Source organism: Meriones unguiculatus, chromosome 20 (genome assembly GCF_030254825.1).
Source record: "Meriones unguiculatus strain TT.TT164.6M chromosome 20, Bangor_MerUng_6.1, whole genome shotgun sequence".
NCBI lineage: Eukaryota > Metazoa > Chordata > Mammalia > Rodentia > Muridae > Meriones > Meriones unguiculatus.
In genome coordinates, this window is record NC_083367.1 from 44,584,572 (window position 1) to 44,603,153 (window position 18,582).

Consider the following 18,582-nt stretch of genomic DNA (forward strand, 5'->3'; position numbering starts at 1 on the left):
ATATGGATTTCAGCTTGTGAAGCAATCCTTAAGTACAACCAGAAAGTGTATGGGTTACGCTTAGGACATCTCGGCCAATGTTGTATTAGTAGGCTGATTGTTTTTGTAGCTTGCAGAATTCATAGCTGAGTAAGATTGGTGATTACTTTTCTCTTGTAGTATAGCACCCTGCAGCACTATGAAATCCAGCCAGTAGGGATAAAGCTTCCAGGTGAATGTCAGCTTGATTTCCTTGTGCTCTCTGAGGCAAGTATGTAATATGTTTAACAGTGGGGTCTTACCTTCAAGTTATGGAGGGTAATCAAGAGACTTGGCAATACCCTATAATTCACATATATCACACAGGCATCCCTGATGGACTTTAAGGGACTGTCAAACTTTACTCTGGAATTTCACAAGCCATGCCTCTGTCATCTTGCACTGCTACTTGCTTTATTCTTCTAGTTTGGTGGCTATTGGATCTCATTTGGTAACAACTCTAAAAGAGGTAGTCCATTCCTAACTCTGAGCTTTTGATTTGTTATTCTGTGGTGGTTAACAGGTTAACCATGACTCTTTGTGTGTGTGTGTGTGTGTGTGTGTGTGTGTGTGTGTGTGTGTGTATTTAAGGAAACTTCTCGTTTGACTTTCTGAAATGAAACGTGTTAGTTATCCCTCCTTCTGGTGGTTTGAATAAGAATGATTCCCATAGGCTCATATATGTGAATACTTAGTCACCAGGGAGTGGAATTTGAAAGGATTAGATGAATTAGGAGGTGTGGCCTTGTTGGGGGTGGACTTTGAGGTTTCAAAAGCCCATGCCAGGCCCAGTCTCTCTCTGCCTACAGATAAGGATATAGAACTCAGCTACGTCTCCAGCACCATGTCTGCCTGCTTGACACCATGATCCCTACCTTGATGATAATGGACTAAACCTCTGAAACTGTGAGCAAGCCCCAGTTAAAAGCTTTCTTTAAAGAGTTTCCTTGGTTATGGTGTCTCTTCGAAGCAATAGAATAGTGAGTAAGACATTCCCCATACTCCCTCCTGTGCCTTACTGTCCTATTCCCCTTCCCATTTAATCGTTTCTGTTCTGTTTTTCTTTACCTAATAACTACTGTATTCTATCTCCCCTCCCTTGAACAACCCTCTCCACAAATTCTCCTAATTTTCTGTTCTCTGTGGGTATTTCAAATGGAGCAAGCATATCTGAAGTTTCAATGCTAACATCTACAAATGAGAGAAAAAAATGTTTGTCTTTCTAGGTCGGGGTTACCTCAGAATGATTGTTCCTAGCTCCATTCATTTTTGCTATGTCCCAAGTGCCTTGGGTCCTGGAACCTTTGCTAGGGTTGGTGAGTAAATGAAGAAAGGACAGACATGGGTGCAAAGATAATGGGATCAGGTGGCATTCTCGAACCCCTTCCTCTGTAACCATGGGAGCCTCAGCATGTTTATTGGGTTCGTCACTGGGGGACAGCTTAGGTAGTCTGAATAGGAGGTCCTAGTAAGCGAGGCTGTAAACATCCTCCAGAAGGAAGTTGTGGTTGCTAATCTTCACACACTATTTCATAAAACACTCATACTCTGACTCCTGGGGAAAGCTTTGCAATTCCTCCTGAGCCTGGCCCATGTGGATAATACCCTATAATTTGTCCAGTGTTCCATAAGCCAGTTAGTCTTTGAGTACTCAACAGCATGTGCACATATGAAAATACACATTCACTAAGACTTCAGTCTCTCAGGGCTTCCTTCACTCTGTATAATGTACCTCTGAATTTCATAAGTTCATTTTGTAATAGCTTGTGTAGATGTTCTACATTTCTTTTTATCCATTTGTTAGTTGATGGACATCTAGGCTGTTTTGATGTCATAGCTGTTATGACTAGAGTACCAAACATAGCATAGAAAATGAGTGCTCTTAACCACTCAGATAATCTTTCAAGCCTCAAGATACACGTGTGTGTCTATGTATGTGTTTATATTTTAGGCTATTGTGAATGGAATTATTTCCCTTTTTCTTAATCAGTATGTTTGTCATTTCTGTATAGGAAGGCTACTGATTGTTGTGTGTTCGTTCTTGTCCACTCTGCTATTTTTACCTGACTGTTTATCAGCTGTCTGAGGTTTCTGGTGGAGTCTTTAGGGTCTTGTATATAGAGAATCATATCTGAAGATAAGGATACTTTTATTTCTTTCCTTTTTGTATGCTTTCTCCTTGACTTATTGCTGTAACAAAGACTTGGATAGGAATGGAAACAGTGGACATTTTTGTCTTCTCCTGATTTTAGTGGAAGTCCTTTTGAGTTTTTCTTCATTTAACAAGATGTTGGCTTAGGGCTTGCTTTATTATGCTGAGATATGTCCCCAGGCTTCTTAGATTCTCTAGGACTTTGCTCATAAAGGGATATTGGATTTCATCAGAGGCTTTTGTTACATCTATAAGGTGATCCTATAGTTGCTGTCATTGAGTCTATTAATTATTTTTACTGTATTTTGAACCATCCCTGCATGTTTGGGAGGAAACCAACTTGATCATGATGGACAATATTGGGTTGTTTTTTTTTTTAATTCGGTTTGTAAGTATTTTATTGAGAATTTTTGTGGCCTCATATATATAATTTTTGATGTGTTTTTATATGGTTTTGCTATCAGGTTGATAGTGGCTTTGTAAAAAGTATTTGAAAATATTCCTTCTTTTTTCTTTTGTGGAATGATATGAGGAGTATTGCTAGACTTCTTTGAAGCTCTAGTACAATTCTCTGCCGAATTCAGCGGGCCCTGGGATTATTTTTAGTCAGAAGATTTTTTTTTTATTACCAATTTTATCTCAATGTATTTCATAGATCTATTTAAATTGTTTATTCCTCATTTAGCTTTAGTAGGCCTTATATATCTAAAAATTCTTCCTTTTTTATTTTAAGATTTTCTAGTTTAATGTTACATAGCTTATAATTTTCAAGGCCTCAAAATTGTCTTATTCAGTCTGTTGTGTCTCCATTTGCATCCTTAATTTTATTGGCATGGATCAATGTGGTTAATTTAAAGGTTCAGTCTTATTAATCCTTTTAAAGAATTAACTTTTCATTTCATCGATTCTTTGTAAATTTTTTCTGTCTCACTAATTTCAATCCTCATCTGATTATTTCTACCTGTATACTGTTTTGAGGTGTTAGGTGCATCATTAGTTTATTAATTTGAGATCTCTCAAAGTTTTGATGTAGGCACTTAGTTCTGTAAACTTTCTTCTTAGGACAGCTCTTGCTGTGTCTCATAGTTTTAGAATGCTGTTTCCATTTCATTCATTTCTAGGAATTTAAAATTTTTCCTTCTTGATTTCATCCTTCACCCAGTTATTCAGTAGTCTGTTTATTTTCTATTTGTGTATTTTCTGTTGTTTCTATTGTTGTTGGTAATTCAACTGTATTCCATTGTGGTTAGATGGAATGCAGGATATGATTTCAGTTTTTCAATATTTGTTGAAACTTGCTTTGTGTCCAAATGTGGTTGATTTCATCCACCAGCAGGTTCCATCACCTGCTGATAAGAGTGTGTATTCTATAGTGATTGGGTAGAAAGCTTTATAGGTACGTTACATCCATTTGATTTTTTTAATAGAGAGAGCTCCAGAGTTCTTTGTTTAGTTTATTTCTAGATGACCTGTCTGTTGGTGAGAGGAGCGTGTTGAAAGCATCCATGGTTTTAGATCGAATCAATGTTTTCTTTATGAAACTGGGTGTTCCTGTGTTTAGTGAGTCTATATTTAGGATTATAGTGTTCTGTTGGTATGTTTTTTAAAAATACATGTGAAGTGTCTCTTCTCAGATCTCCCAACTAATTTTGGCTTGAGGTCTATGTTGTTAAATATTAGAATAGCTAGTCCTGCTTGTATCTTAGTATCATTTGCTCACAATATCATTTTTTCTATCACTTTCCCTCCTAAAGTGATATATATCTTTGTTGGTAAGGTGTAATTTTTGGAAGCAGCAAAAGATTGGTTCTGTTTTCTAATTCAGCCTGTTGGTGTTTGTCTTTTTATTTGGGGAATTGAGATTATTAATAGTCAAAACTATTATTGAAAGTTGTGTATGAATTCATGTTATTTTATTGGTTTTGTGGTGTTTTCTTAAATTTTTTTTTATTATTTTCTATAACCTCTTAGGTGTGTTTATCCTCTTCAAATTGAAGTTATTTTTTTTCTAGTAATCTGTGTAGAGCTTCCTTTGTAGTTATAAATTCCTTTAATCTGTTTTATAATGGAAAGTTGTTTTTCCTTAAATTTTAGCAGATGATTTTGCTGAGTGTAATAGTCTAGGTTGACAATTTTGTTTTTTTCAAGACTTGGAATATACCTTTCCAGGCCCTGTTAGCTTTAAAGGTTTTTGTTAAAGAATCAGGTATTCTAATAGGCCTGAGTTTAAAAGTCACTTAACCTTTCTCCCTTGCAGCTATCAGTACCTTTTTTTTTTCTTTTTAGTATTTTAACTATCATATATTGTGATATATTTGGGTTTTGTTGTTGTCTATTTTGTTAGCTGTAGGCTTTTAGTACCTAGATAGGCACCTCTTTTTCTGGACTTAAAAAAAGAAATTCCATCTGTGATTCTCCTGAAGATGTCCTCTTCTATGGTCATAGCTCAGAGGGTTATTGTTTTCAAGGTGTCCCCAATTTCTCCCATGCCCTGACTTCTCTTCTCTTCTTTTCTTTTCTTTTCTTTTCTTTTTTTTTTAATTTCATGATGTTTGCTCAGGGATTTAATGCCAATACAGATTTTCATAGAGTCTTGTAACAGTAATCATACACTTGACAATTGGACCCAGCCATTGTTCTCCTTGGTGTTTGCCCAAGTATAGATCCACCAAGATCTTAATACATATTTTGCAGCAACTATATTTATAGACACTGAAAGTATGAGACAACTAAGATGTTCGCTAAATAGAGGAATTCATCATCAGTGATGCTATTAATATCACTGTTGTGCTCCTCCTGGAATACATCGTGTGCTTTGATCAAAATATATTTTAAATTTCCTGCAAAATTTTCACTTGAATTATATTGAGGCTCAGAATACTGTAGTAATTTTAACTCTGAAAATATGTAGTTCTTTATTTTTTAATGAGATGTTAATTATACTTATCTGAGCATTTAGATATATGATACTTTTATTATACTGTGAAATTTTATAACTGTTTCTTACTCAAATCAGTTCATTACAAATACTTTTTTCTACTCTTAGTTTAGAATTATTGCTCTCAACTGTGTATACATAATCCTGTGTTTCAGTGAATCTTTAAGATATATCTGGGTAGTCTTACATTCTTACATGATTTCTAAATTATTTTACAAAGAGAATGATACTGTACAAATTATAAATGTAATTTGCCAAATATAGTGGCTCATGCCTTTAATCCCAGTGCTCAGAATGCAAAGTCTGCCAGGCCTGTGAGTTTGAGACTGTCCTAGTCTTTGTAGTGAGTTCTAGATCAGCCAAGGTTGTGTAATGATACCCTGTCTTTAGTAAATAAAGGAATAGATAGATTGATTAAATAAAATAAGTTTAAAAGTAAAATTTATTTAAATTTGCCTTTCTTTTTCTAGGTGATACATCACATGCAACTGGATTATTCAAGGATCAGTTATCAGGAAATTCTACTGGTACTTTGTTTAGGTGGGAAGAGGATGAAATTCCAAGGTTAGCCAATGTTGTCAAAAAAGTGAAAATTCTATATGTGTACTAATTGTGATTAGTTACCAGTGGTTATCATAATTAAAATTAACCTTTTACTACACTGGGCCTTCCACAAGTAAAAGCAAATCTCAATATTGGTATATTACATGGAATCATAGGTTTAAAGAAAATAGACCATGGTGGTGAAGGCAGTGATATGGAAGAGGTAAAGGCACTTGCTGCCAAAGCTGATGGCCTGAGTTTGATCTCAGGGACCCACATGGAGAGAACATGAAGAAGAAAATAAATTCCTCCAAGTTGTCATCAACTTCTAATACCAGATAGCAGGGTGAAAAGGACAGAGGGGAAAGGGGGCATTGTTATTGTTAGACTACTTCCTACGGATTAGGAGCGTCAAATTCCTTGGGGCAAGTTTGGCTTTCTCCTATAGGATATCAGTCAAAGCAACATAATCAAGTTCATTGTAGAAACCCCATTCCTGGTACCACTTTCTGTCCAGGTTGGTTTCTCTGTAGCTGTGATAAATACTGAGTACTGTTTTATAGGAGGAGGAACTGTTGATGATTGGAGCAGACCTTAGCCATGTTAGGCAGGCTTTCTTCCAGTTGAGCTATCTGTGAGCCACGACAAATTAATTTAACGTCTAATGTCCACCAAATTTCCTTTAGAAAAAGACGACAGAAAAAGAAAAGCTTTCTAATGTTTTTCTTAAAACATTTAAAAATAATTCGAAAATCTGCATCTCTTAATTACAAGTAAAGTTACTGATGTTTTGTTTTCATCTAGAATATGTTCTGGCATGAAATACAAAGTTTGGAACAGGCAAAGTAGGCTCTGTACCAGCTTTCTATGTATTCTGGGGAGAACGGACAGTTACATGGTGTCTTCCCAATTTTCTTTTTAGTGGTTCTGAAGGTTAAAAAAAAAAGCCAATGATGTTTTCAGATCAGAGAGCATTAATGAAAACCTGTACTTTTCCTCAAAAGTCACTTTGTCACTTCTGCTAGTTGTAACTCACTGCTGATTGTTCGTGTGGCTATCACTTGGGCACTTGTGGAGAATTCTCGAACGCCTCCATTTGAGAGTGCTTAGCAGTAGCTGAGGACAAGAAGAATAGTGAATGACATTTGCCCGCTTTTCACTATGGTCACTTCCCTTACCTGAAAATTATATGTGATTGTGCAGGAGGGGGGGCACGCCTCTAGGGAACTTATTTTAAAATTTATGATTTTTAATGAATTCTTGTGTTCTTCTGTTGTCTTACCCATTTTTTCACCAGAAAATGCTAAACATTATGTAAGGAATATATAGACAGCATTTTAAATGCTTTCAATAGGTTATCCTTATAGTTTTTCTTATCCTGTTGTTTTTACATACACATAGTATCATGAATAATCATGAATTCATTTAATATCCTCAGGTTTTCTCATTACTACCAAAGCATGAATTCCCGCATAAGAAAAATCTCAGATTCCAGCAACAACAACAACTGGGGGAGTTTGTGCTAATTACTGTATTTCTTTGAATCCTTTCTTTACAGTTCTTTATTGCTGGAAGGTGTTGAACCTTTGAGTACATGTGAATTAGAAGTGGATGCTGTAGCTGCTGACATCTTAAATAGGCTGGACATTGAGGGTACGCACACAATTATTCTTAATATGCAAATGTTAATATGTAAAACATAATGATGAAAGTAGAGTAGAATATAGAGAAGAAGAAGGCAAGATATTTTGAAGCTTGCTTTTTGTTTCTGATGGGAGTCTCTGTTGGCCAGCTTTCTGTTGCATTGACAAAAGTACCCCTGGAAACCATCTTAAAGAGTTCTTTGGGCTTCTTAGTTTCAGAGTCGTCACAGTTGTTAGTTGTCTGGCTCCATCATTTCCAGGCCAATGGTAAGACAGGACGGCACGGCAGAAGGGCATGATGAGCAAAGTTGTTCACCTCATGAAAGCTAGGAATCAGATAAGATAAATACTGCAGCACTCCCACCCTCTTCTTCCCACTATGGGCACTCCCCAAAGCCCATTTAGCTCAAAATTGAATGGTTTAGCTCATTGATTAGCTTAGTGCTCTTGAAGTCCAGTAACTTAAGCACAGCCATCTGGTTGGGACCAAGCCTTCAACAGGTGACTCTAAAAAGTACATTTCATATTTAATCACAGTAGATAGTCACTTTGCTCATTTGTTTTTCCATTCATATTACTATGTTTTCCTAGATGAAATTACAATGAGTGACACTAAACAAAATTAGCCAGTACAAAATATTTCACATATTCTACCTTTTGTTTTATCTGCAGGTTATATGTCATGGAGAGAAGTGTTAGACCTAATATCTCTCATGAGACATTTGAATTTTATTTATTTGGTGTTTTTTTTTTCAGTCATTAGAGAAAACTAAAAAACAAGCAGCATGATAAACTTAGAATTGGAATAATTTGTCTATTACAGCATACACAGTATTTTTCTTAAAAGATAATATCAGTGGGCATGGTAGTACATGCCTTTAAGCCCACTGAGGAGACAGAGGCAGGTAGATCTTTATGGGTCCCTGGAAGGCCGGGGTTACATAATGAGTTCCAGGCCAGTCAGGGGTACATAGTAAGATGACTTCCCCCCACAAAAGTACTTATGAAAGTTAGGCAGTTTATAGCAAGAACCTTTCATTTTGACCCTCGTAGTGTTGTTGTGATTGCAGCTCAAATTGGTGGAAACCCGGGGCTGCAGGCTATATGGGAAGATGAAAAACAACGGCGAAGAAACAGGAATGAAAGTTCTCAAATTAGCCAGCCTGAATCACAAGGTATAAACTGAATAATGCTCTAATGATCTAAGTAAATATTTTAATGGAAAAATAGTCATTGAGTGTTCCCTTAGCACTACATGTTATGTCTTAAATTAACAAATTTTCTATGTATTTCTCTTACTGTCATTGCTATAGAACCTAATTCCTTATAATTCTGTCTTAAAATATCACTTTATTGCCATCTCTCTGTGCGTTTTTGGTTTTTATATGTCTTACCTTCTTGCAACACAACAGTTTTTTGTTCCTTTTTCATCCCTAGTACATCGTGTCTTCTTTATTTCCAAGTAAGATACTGAAAACCAGGGATCTCCACTTAGAAACACCATTTTATTTGTTCTGTTTTGAAGGTGTTAGCCATGAGATACTGTCTTTACAGTTTTCTGAAACTGTCATATAAACTCTCACTTTGATCATCATATACAACTGTGAGGAAAATATTCATTTATTATTAAATGTTGCTGTGATCTGGGAGAATTTGACAGCTCACAATACCATGGATACAGCACAATTTTAAAGATAAAACTAAAAGTATAAAGGACAACTTAGAAAACAAATATTGTCATAAGTCTCTACTGAAGTCTACTTAAAAATTTTAAATTTCTTTGTAATATCTAGAATGCCAAAAATATTTTGATAAAATTTAGGTGTCTTTCTATGCCCTTTAAAATAGAAATATATTTTACAAAGGAGGTAATTTCTAATTTCAGCACATATGTGTTTATAGATAGAAAGCACTATTTTTTTGTTCTGTTTTGTTTCAAGTTATAATTATAGAACTTGAAGTGATGCTAAGTTCTTAATTTCATTTTTAATAACATCCACTTCTCTTTTGTATGATTCTATAACAGGACTGCACTTAGGTGGTGGGATATGGGTCAGGAGAAAGATAAGCTGCTGTGGTTTTTAAAACTCCTTTAAGGAGGAAGAAAAAGTGTTCCATTCATTTATCTAATGCGCTTTTCAAATTAAAGATTGCAGATTTGTGCCAGCAACAGAAAGTGAAAAAAAATTTCAAAAGAGACTTCAGGAAATTCTCAAACAGAATGATTTCTCTGTGTAAGTGATTATTATAGATCTCAAAGCTATTTTTGTTGCTTTGTTATATAGTTTGTTATAAAAGCTCTGTTTTAATTAAGTAGAACACTATCAGGATCTGTGGACTACAGCAATGGATCCCAAGAGTTTGCTGCTGAATTAACACTGCACTCTGAGGTTCTTTCTCCTGAAACGCTTCCGTGTTCGCCAGCCAATATGATAGAAGTCCACAAAGACACAGGTGTGAGCAAAGGTGAGATTGTCCAATTTGTCTTCTGAATTAAGCAAAAATACTAAAACATCATTGTGTTGGACACTTAATATTTGTCTGTTTCCTTGTTTGTTTGTCTGTCTTCTTCCTAAGAAATAAATATGGGTATAACAAAAATTATTTCTTGTTCTTTTAGCCTTTCCACATCTCTAAAGTGTTACGTAAAAGTTTGTGATGATTTTTTATATACGTATGTCCACAGTATGTACTGTTGCTTAATGTTTTAAATTTTATAAAAATGATATCATTCTTGGCACAGATTAAGCCACTTGCTTTTATATTCAAAAAATTGTATTTTTAAAAACTAATTGAGAAATAATTTACATAGCATAAAATTTGCTAATTTTAAGCATATAATTACTCCATAATTTAATTTTAGAAAATGACCATCAGCCTACAGGCTTCCTTATTGGCAGTCATGGCCACTCCCAGCTCTAACTCCCAAGTACCCATTTCCTTAGATTCTTGTCTACATTCCTAGATATGTCTTATATATGAAATTACACAATATGGGTTTTTTTTTCTTTTTTCACTTAGCAAACACTTCCAAAGTTTATCTGTCCTGTGGTAATTATCAATATCTCATTTATTTTTATTACCAAATATTATACTTATTAATCCATTTAGCAGTTGGTAGATATTTGAGTTGCTTTTACTTTTGACTGATAAAAATAATGTTTCAGGGGAGCTGGAGAGATGGCTCAGAGGTTAAGAGCACTGTTTGTTCTTCCAAAAGTCCTGAGTTCAATTCCCAGCAACCACATGGTAGCTCACAGCCACCTATAAGGAGATCTGGTGCATAATGAGATCTTGTGTATACATAATAGATAAATAAATCTTAAAAAAAAATAATGTTTCAGTAAAATATGAAATTTAACATAAGTGTCATGGGAAGAATTATAAAATATTAGAAATGTAGCAAATAAACCAGTTGTAAAGTAAGCTTTATTATAAAGATTACCTTTGAAGAGGGGGAAAGAATTAAATTAATGCTTTGATAAGCTTGCCTTTGTATGGACATGTTGCATTTCTGTTCAGTAGATACTAGTGTGTGGAATTTGTAGATCCTGTGGTAAATTTGTATTTAGTTGTTTTTTTTTTTTTTTTTTTTAATGAATACCAAGTTATTTTCCATAGTGGGTACACTACTTTTTGTTCCTACCATATGGCTTTCTGTGATTTAATGTTTTTAATATTTGATATTATCTCTTTAATTGTTCTAGAGTTGTGAAATGCTATCTTACTGAGGCTTAATTTTTTTTAATTTTAAAATTTTATTATTAATTACAATTTATTCACTTTGTATCCCAGCTATAGCCCCCTCCATCTCTTCCCAGTCCCATCCACCCTCCCTCTTCTTTCCCTATGCCCCTACCTAGTCCACTGATAGGGGAGGTCCTCCTCCCCTTCTATCTGACCCTAGCCTATCAGATCTCATCAAGACTGGTTGCATAGTCTTCCTCTGTGGGCTGGCAAGGCTGTACCCTGCCCCACTCAGGAGGAGGTGATCAGAGAGCCTGCCACTAAGTTCATGTCAGAGACAGCCCCTGCTCCCCTTACTAGGGAACCCACTTGGAGACTGAGTCTATGGGCTACATCTGAGCCGGGGTTTTAGGTCCTCTCCTTGGTTTGGGTATCAGTCTCTGCAGGGTCCCCAGGGCCTAGTTTTGTTTTTTTGTTGGTTTGTTTTGGCTCTGTTGGTCTCCTTTTGGAGCTCTTCCAGGTCTTTCTATCTCTCCCTTCTTTCATAAAATTTCCATGCCCTCTGCCCAAAGTTTGGCTATGAGTCTCAGCCTCTGCTTCAATACCTCAATCAATAGAGTCAGAGGCCCTCTGTGGTAGGCTCCTGTCCTGTTCCCTGTGTTCTCCTGCTTCCAATGCCTATCGCATTTGTCCTTCTAAATGAGCACTTCCCTAGGGTCTTCCTTGTTGTTTAGCTTCTTTAGGACTATAGATTTTAATATGCTTATCTTATCTTATATGTCTAATAAACACTTATGAGTGAGTATATACCATGTGTGTCTTTCTGCTTCTGGGTTACCTCACTCAGGATGATCTTTTCTAGTTCCCACCATTTATGAGGCTTAATTTTTATTTTCCTCATTACTGATATGACTCCCATCTTTTTACATGAACATTTTTTATTTCTTTTTATTTGTTTGTTTTTGGCTTTTCGAGACAGGCTGTCTTTGTGTAGCCTTGCTGTCCTGGAGCTTTGTAGATCAAGCTGGCCTTGAACATGGAGATCTGCCTGCCTCAGCCTCCCAGTTGCTGGGATTAAAGGCATGCACCACCACGCCCAGCTTTACATCAGTATCTTAACTTTGAAATTTATCATTGTTTCTTCATTTTAAAACCGCTGTGTTACTTTAATTCTTACCTGTTTCTCTACAAGTATTGGGTCAATTTCACTTTTGTCCAGGGCTATCTATATCTGTCCTCTCAACAGCTTTGTAAAAGATTTTTTTCCACAGGATATGTTTGATATTAGGATACATGTAAAATATATAGCTTATATACAATTGGTAGGTAAGAGAATAATGAAGGTTTTGATGATTAGTCACTTGGTTTCAGATGTAGTGTTTTTAGGCAGAAGGACCTTTGATAACACTTGAATGTGCCAAATAATAGCTATAAATGAAATACAGAAAAGGTATGCTACTGTGGTTCTTTGAAATGGGATTATTTTAATCTTCGCTGTCTGACTACAAGTAAGTTGAAGCAAATTAAAGGCCATATGGATTATTTAATAATTGATTTCCATGTTCTTTACTCATTTCCTATTAGGTCACTGGCTTTTTTTTTTTTTTAAGATTTTGTGTGTGAGAGAGAGAGAGAAAGGGGGTGGGGGGAGAATATGTACAGGTGCCCACAGAAACCAGAGTAAGGTATTGGCTCCCTTCAAGCCGAAGTTATTACTAAGAGGTGGTAAGCTGCCTGATGTAAATTGCTGGGAACCAAACTGATCATTGCAAGAGCATTTAGGAAATAACTGCTGAGCCATCTCTCAAGTTCTGGTCTCTTATATAGAAGTTCCTTAGGTTTTACAGATTTTAAAGAAAAAGCTTTTTTCACTTATTTTATTCACTTATTTCACTTATTTATCCCTATCAAGGTTTATTGTGTAGAAAATTCCCATTTTTTAGCTTTACTTACCCATCTTATTTCTTCCCTATGTTTTTTTTTTTTTTTTTTTTTAATTCTTGAGTGTTTTACATGTCTCCAGTTCTAAATGTCATGTTTACGTACATTTTTTAATGGTTAAGGTTTTATACTTGGTTTATGCATCCTTTTATATCCTGCTTTAATGAATGCTTTTTATGAAGTATTTATTCTAAGGCTTAGGTGTGTGCTCTAGTTTGTTTTATGCTGTTGTCATAAATACCATGACCAAAACAGCTCAGAGAAGGAAGAGTTTGTTTCATTGTATGTTTGCAGGTAACAGTCCATCACTGATGAAAGTGAGGGCAAGTACACCATGGAGGGAAGCTTCTTACTGAGTCGCTTCCTCAGCTTGTAGATGGTTGTGAGCTGCCATGTGGGGGCTGGGAGTAAAAGTTGGATCTCCTGAATGAGCAGCTTGTTCTCTTAACTGCTGAAGCAACTCTCCAGCTCCTTTCCCCCATATCTTAGTGGTCTGCCACAACCTCAAGAACACATTGTATATCTCAATTACTGATTTTCATCAGAAAAATATAACTGTATAGGCATAATAAAAATGCAGAAGTTTATAAGTATTTAGTGATCAATAAATTCACATTGTTTTGCCTTTTTGTTTGTTTCTGTTATTAGAAGGTCTGACTGTGTAGCTCTAGCTAGATTGGAACTCACTGAGTAGATCAGACTGGTTCTGAATTAAGGGAGATCTGCCTGCGTATGCCTTCCCACTGTTGGGATTAAAGATGTATGTCACTATTTCCACCTTCCTTTTTTGTTTTATTTTTTTTTTAAACACATGTGATTGGTGGTGATGTTCTTTTGGCTTTTTATTGCATTTTTATTTAGTATTTCACTAACATTACAAAATTTTAAGGTAGATTTACATTATATTATTCCATTTATACAAATTCTATATTGTGTAAGCTGATAGCTTGTAGAACCTAGGCCATTGCCTTAATGCTTTTGTATTCTTTGTTATCTTAAGGTAACACTAAACATAAAGTTGAAGAAGCAGTTATTAATGAAGAAGCAATTTTGAACCTCATGGAAAATAGTCAGACATTTCAGCCTTTGACTCAAAGACTGAGTGAGACACCAGTTTTCAGTAAGTAACAGTGCAACAGTAAATGTGTCAGTCAAAGTGCATTTCTGGTTTTTTATTTTTCCGTTGATTTGAAGAAGTAAACATTTCACATTTAGTAAATACTGAGTATAAAAAATAATCATCACATTAAATCAAGTAGTTTTGTGGGCTTTGCATAAGGAAAAACTTGTTACAACTATTTTCGGTGAAAGCATGTTGCTTGGGAGGTAAACCAAATCTATTTTATTTTTCTGTTTCTATTTTCCATGTGTGTAGTATGCATACGTATTTCTGTGTTTTGACGTGTGTAGGGATAAGCAGGCATGTGCAGACAGGCATCTGGAGAACCTAGTACAGTGTCTGAGCCATCCTTAATTGTTCTTCAACCTTCCTCATTGAAGCAGTGTCTGTCTGTCAAACCCACGTTCATTGACACAGCTAGCCAGTCTTGCTAGCCAGCCTGCTCTGGTAATCCTCGTCTCTACCCACCAGTATTCATATTGGTTTCTGGGGCTCTAAACTCTAGTCCTTACACTTTGCAGAGTAAGCACATTAACTACGGAGGCATCTCCCCAGCTCTGAGACACACGTATTTTAAAATCATACTCCAGATGAAACATATTAATAAAAGCATGGATGCTTTGCTGTAGTGTGAGGAAATTTACATTTGAAGTGGCATAGCACATGACATTATTTCTGAATGTTGTTGTATCACCTTAAATGAATTTTAATCACCATAAATCATTTATACATGTGCTTTGAATCATCAATGTTATGCTGCTGCTTCACTTTAAATTTTCACACTATCAGATATGATCCCAGCTCCATCCAATGCCCTTTCCACATTTTCATCCAGGTGGAACACTAACTGACTGATTATGGTCAATGCCAAAATTATTGTATATGCTCATATTAAAAATATTTTGCATAAGGAACTTTTTTACTTTTAAATGGTCACATTTTAAAAAGAAGTTGTCCTAGGAACACATGACTATTTTAATTTGAGGTTGTAATCTTAAATATATCAAAATGTTTTAAAACATATTCTAGTTATTTAAACAAAAGTTAAAAGAGGACATGGAGAAATTTAAGAAATTGAAAAAGGAGTGTGAGTGGCAAGACCCTAATTCATTTCATTAGTCAAATAGTCTGTACCAATAGCAGATGTTTTTGCCTTGTATTGCCACCAACAATCTAAGTGTTATGAGATACCCAAAGGAATGAAGCAGAAAATGTGAAACTAACTGCAATTTTTGGTTTAAGAAGCAGATCATTATCAAAACAACCTTTAAACAAATATTTTCATTTTTTATTACATTTGTGCACATGATTGCAATGTGTCTGTTGATAGGGTGGGGTTATGTACAGGTGTCCAGGAGGCCAGAATTGGGCATCAGATTCCCCCATGCTTACAGGCAGTTAGCCGCCTAAAATAGGGTCTAGAAACCAAACTCAGGTTCTCTGCAAGAGAATTATGTGCTGTCAACCACCAAGCCATCTCTCCAGCCCATAAGCTAAAATCTTAAACTCAAACAAAGAAAACATAGAACTTGTTATTTTAGTGAATGGAGAATATGTTCCTACCTTGACTTATTTTACAAAGAAAAGGTTTGTGTAATAGATGGGGGGGGGGAACAAAACAATGACCTGTTTTAATGTCCTTTAAAAAAGTTATTGAGGTACATTGCTATAATTGTGCAACCTTCACTATTATCCAATTTCAGAACATTTTTACATTTCCCCCCAAAAATGCTGCCTGACTGTTGTCAAATTATAGCAGATTGCACAGGTGAGGGCTCCACACCCTTCCCTAGCCTCCATTCATTTGAGCAGGTCACTGAACTAGGACAAGCCTATTTATTACTGAACTGTAAAGGCTAGGACAAGGTTGTTGCCAACAGCTAGAATCAGTGCGTGTAGCAAGGGCTGGGAGAAGAGGCTCTCGTGTCCTGTTCACCTGCACCAGTCTCAAGGAATCTCCTGTTTGTCTACCCAGAAGCTCTCCAAATTCACTCCTAACACATGTTGAGTTGAGGGTTTGCACACCTCCCTCTTTTGTTATCTACTACTTTAAACTTTCTGAAATGTATATGTTGTACATTGAGTGTATCCTCCCTTGTACCTATGAAATTTTTTCCCCTTCTCACTCCCCCTCCCATAAGTCCCCTTAGTTCATTTAGACCAGTGTTTTCTCAATCTGTGGGTCATGACCCCTTTGGAGTTGAACAACCCTCTCACAGGGGTCACCTAAGACCATCAGAAAACATAGATACTTACATTACAATTCATAACAGTAACAAGATTGCAGGTATGGAGTAGCAATGATAGTAACTTTATGGCTGGAGGTCTCCTCAACATGAGGAACTGTATTGAAAGGTCACAGCATTAGGAAGGTTGAGAACTACTTACTCCTACTTTCAAATCCTACATGTACATGTGTGTGAGAGATTTTATATGTCTGTATAAAATCTGGGAACCACAAATGAAGGAAAATGTGTGGTGTTTTGGTTTTGTGGATGTTTCATTAAGCAGGTATGGCTTAATTGACCAGAACTGATTAACTCACCGTCAGTTACTCTGTACTATCCTGAAGGCAGTAGGACAGGACTGAGCATCAACTCTGTCTGGTTGCCAACACCCATCCTGATAGATTTAGCATATTAAAAGACACACTTTGACGATTACAAAGCATCTTAGATGTGTGCCAGAAATTAAGGATATTTTACAAGCTGAGCAGTATTAGATGAAGATTCCAGTTTCTTCACAACCTTGTTGTCAACACTTGATACTATGTGACTTTTTAACTTTAGGAATCATAGTATATATAGTATAGTTTCATAAAAATCAAAGTATTAGCTTCTTTAAAAAAACTGTCTTATGTATCTCAACTAGATTTTATTTTGACTATCCTGTAAGTAAAGTTAAGTTAAAGTGAAGGATAAGATATTTACATGTCTATTTTTTATACTTAGTTAGCTGTCATTGACTTGAATACATTTCATTTTGAACACTTATGGCCATACTTTCTTTAGTGTTCTTATACTAAGTAAGCTTAGACAATTCTTTAAAACACCAATTCCTAGGTCCTACATCAGAAATTCTCGTTTAATGAGAATCTTTTTTTTAATAAAGTCATTAAAGTCCTCTGGTTCAGATGGTCTAAGGAACTCATTTGATGGGAGGTGTTAATGTTACACCATTAACACCTGAGCCTTTGGACCAGTTATATTCTTGTTAGTATGTGTCAGCATCCACTGTGTTTTTTCATAATTGATCGCAATTGTTAGATCATTTAGAAATTGTAAGCTGTTTGTCGGTGATTTATTTACTTGTTTTATAGTGGACAGCAGTCCTGATGCAGCGCTGGTACATCTTCTTGCTGGTTTGGAAAGTGATGGATACCAAGGAGAAAAGAATAGGATGCCATTACCATGTCACTCCTTTGGAGACTCTCAAAACCCCCAAAACAGTGATGATGAAGAAAATGCACCACAGATTGAAAAAGAGGAAATGGAGCTTAGTTTGGTGATGTCCCAGAGATGGGACAATGATATTGAAGAACATTGTGCCAAAAAGAGGTGATTTTTTTTAAGTTATTTCAGTTACTCTACTAAATACTTTTTTCACTGCAGTACTTTAGTAAACTGTTTGTTATAATTCGTAATATAAAATACCTTGTGAACTAAATTGACTTTAAAAAATCCCTTTTAAATAATGACTTTTTCATGTAGCATATTTTTAATATTCCAAGCAATATCATGTTCTACTACATTTTAAAAAATCAAGCCTAGACCATCTGTTTATATACAGTATTGGCACATGTGAGAAACAAATGGGTAAAGTTGAAGTTCCTCCTTTCCACAGAACTTGGAAAGAGTAATTCCCTCTGAGAATAACTGCTAATGGATCTAACTAAGTACTATACAGGGTCAGCCTGAAAATAAGAAGTGACTTTTCAGGTCTGATTAGACTGAGGGAATTAAATATTAAACATAAACAAATAGCTGGCCAGGTAAAACATGCCTTTAACACCAGCCAAGGCTACATAGTGAGACCTTATCTCAAAATAAATAGTCTTAAAAGCAAACACTGTTACTCTGGTTTGCTTTTAAGATCAATCAGGAAGAACTGGGTGTGATGGTGCATGCCTTTAATCCCAGCACTCATGAGGCAAAGGTAAGTGGATTTTGGTGATTTAGAGGCAGCCTGGTCTACACAGTTAGTTCCAAGCCAGCTAAGACCACAGAATAAGACCTTGTGTCTCAAAAAACAAAACAAAAACAAACAAACAAAAAGCTGATGTATTAGCCAGGGTTCTATAAAGGAGTAGAAATGATAGCAGGAATATATTTTTATAATTAGTATATATAATATATATTAAAGGGGGATCTATTATATTGGCTTACAGGATGTAAGACAACAATGACTGTCTTATAGTGGAGAAGCCAAGAATCTGTGAGGCTGATGTCTCAGCAGGCCCTGTTCATTGTTGAAGTCCAGGAGGATTCCTGGACAGCTGGTGCTCTTCAGTCTACACTGGAATTTCAAAGAGTTGTTTCTG

The 18,582-nt window shown here is 35.7% G+C and overlaps 1 protein-coding gene across 4 annotated transcripts in view; it reads left to right on the top strand.

Annotated features, from left to right (window-relative positions):
• The window catches only part of Rev3l (REV3 like, DNA directed polymerase zeta catalytic subunit), a 133,053-nt gene that overhangs the window by 54,128 nt on the left and 60,343 nt on the right, over positions 1-18,582 (top strand). For 3 of the 4 annotated variants that reach the window (XR_009587958.1, XM_060373348.1, XM_060373349.1), the window contains exons 5-11: positions 5,579-5,672; positions 7,210-7,304; positions 8,365-8,469; positions 9,444-9,528; positions 9,609-9,760; positions 13,923-14,042; positions 17,362-17,599. Coding sequence is in view for 3 of the 4 variants with exons in the window: in XM_060373348.1 (XP_060229331.1) it covers positions 5,579-5,672; positions 7,210-7,304; positions 8,365-8,469; positions 9,444-9,528; positions 9,609-9,760; positions 13,923-14,042; positions 17,362-17,599 (889 nt within the window). In the remaining variant the exon portion in view is untranslated. The remainder of the gene's footprint in view (positions 1-5,578; positions 5,673-7,209; positions 7,305-8,364; positions 8,470-9,443; positions 9,529-9,608; positions 9,761-13,922; positions 14,043-17,361; positions 17,600-18,582) is intronic. The other variant, XM_021657208.2, reaches the window with a different exon arrangement.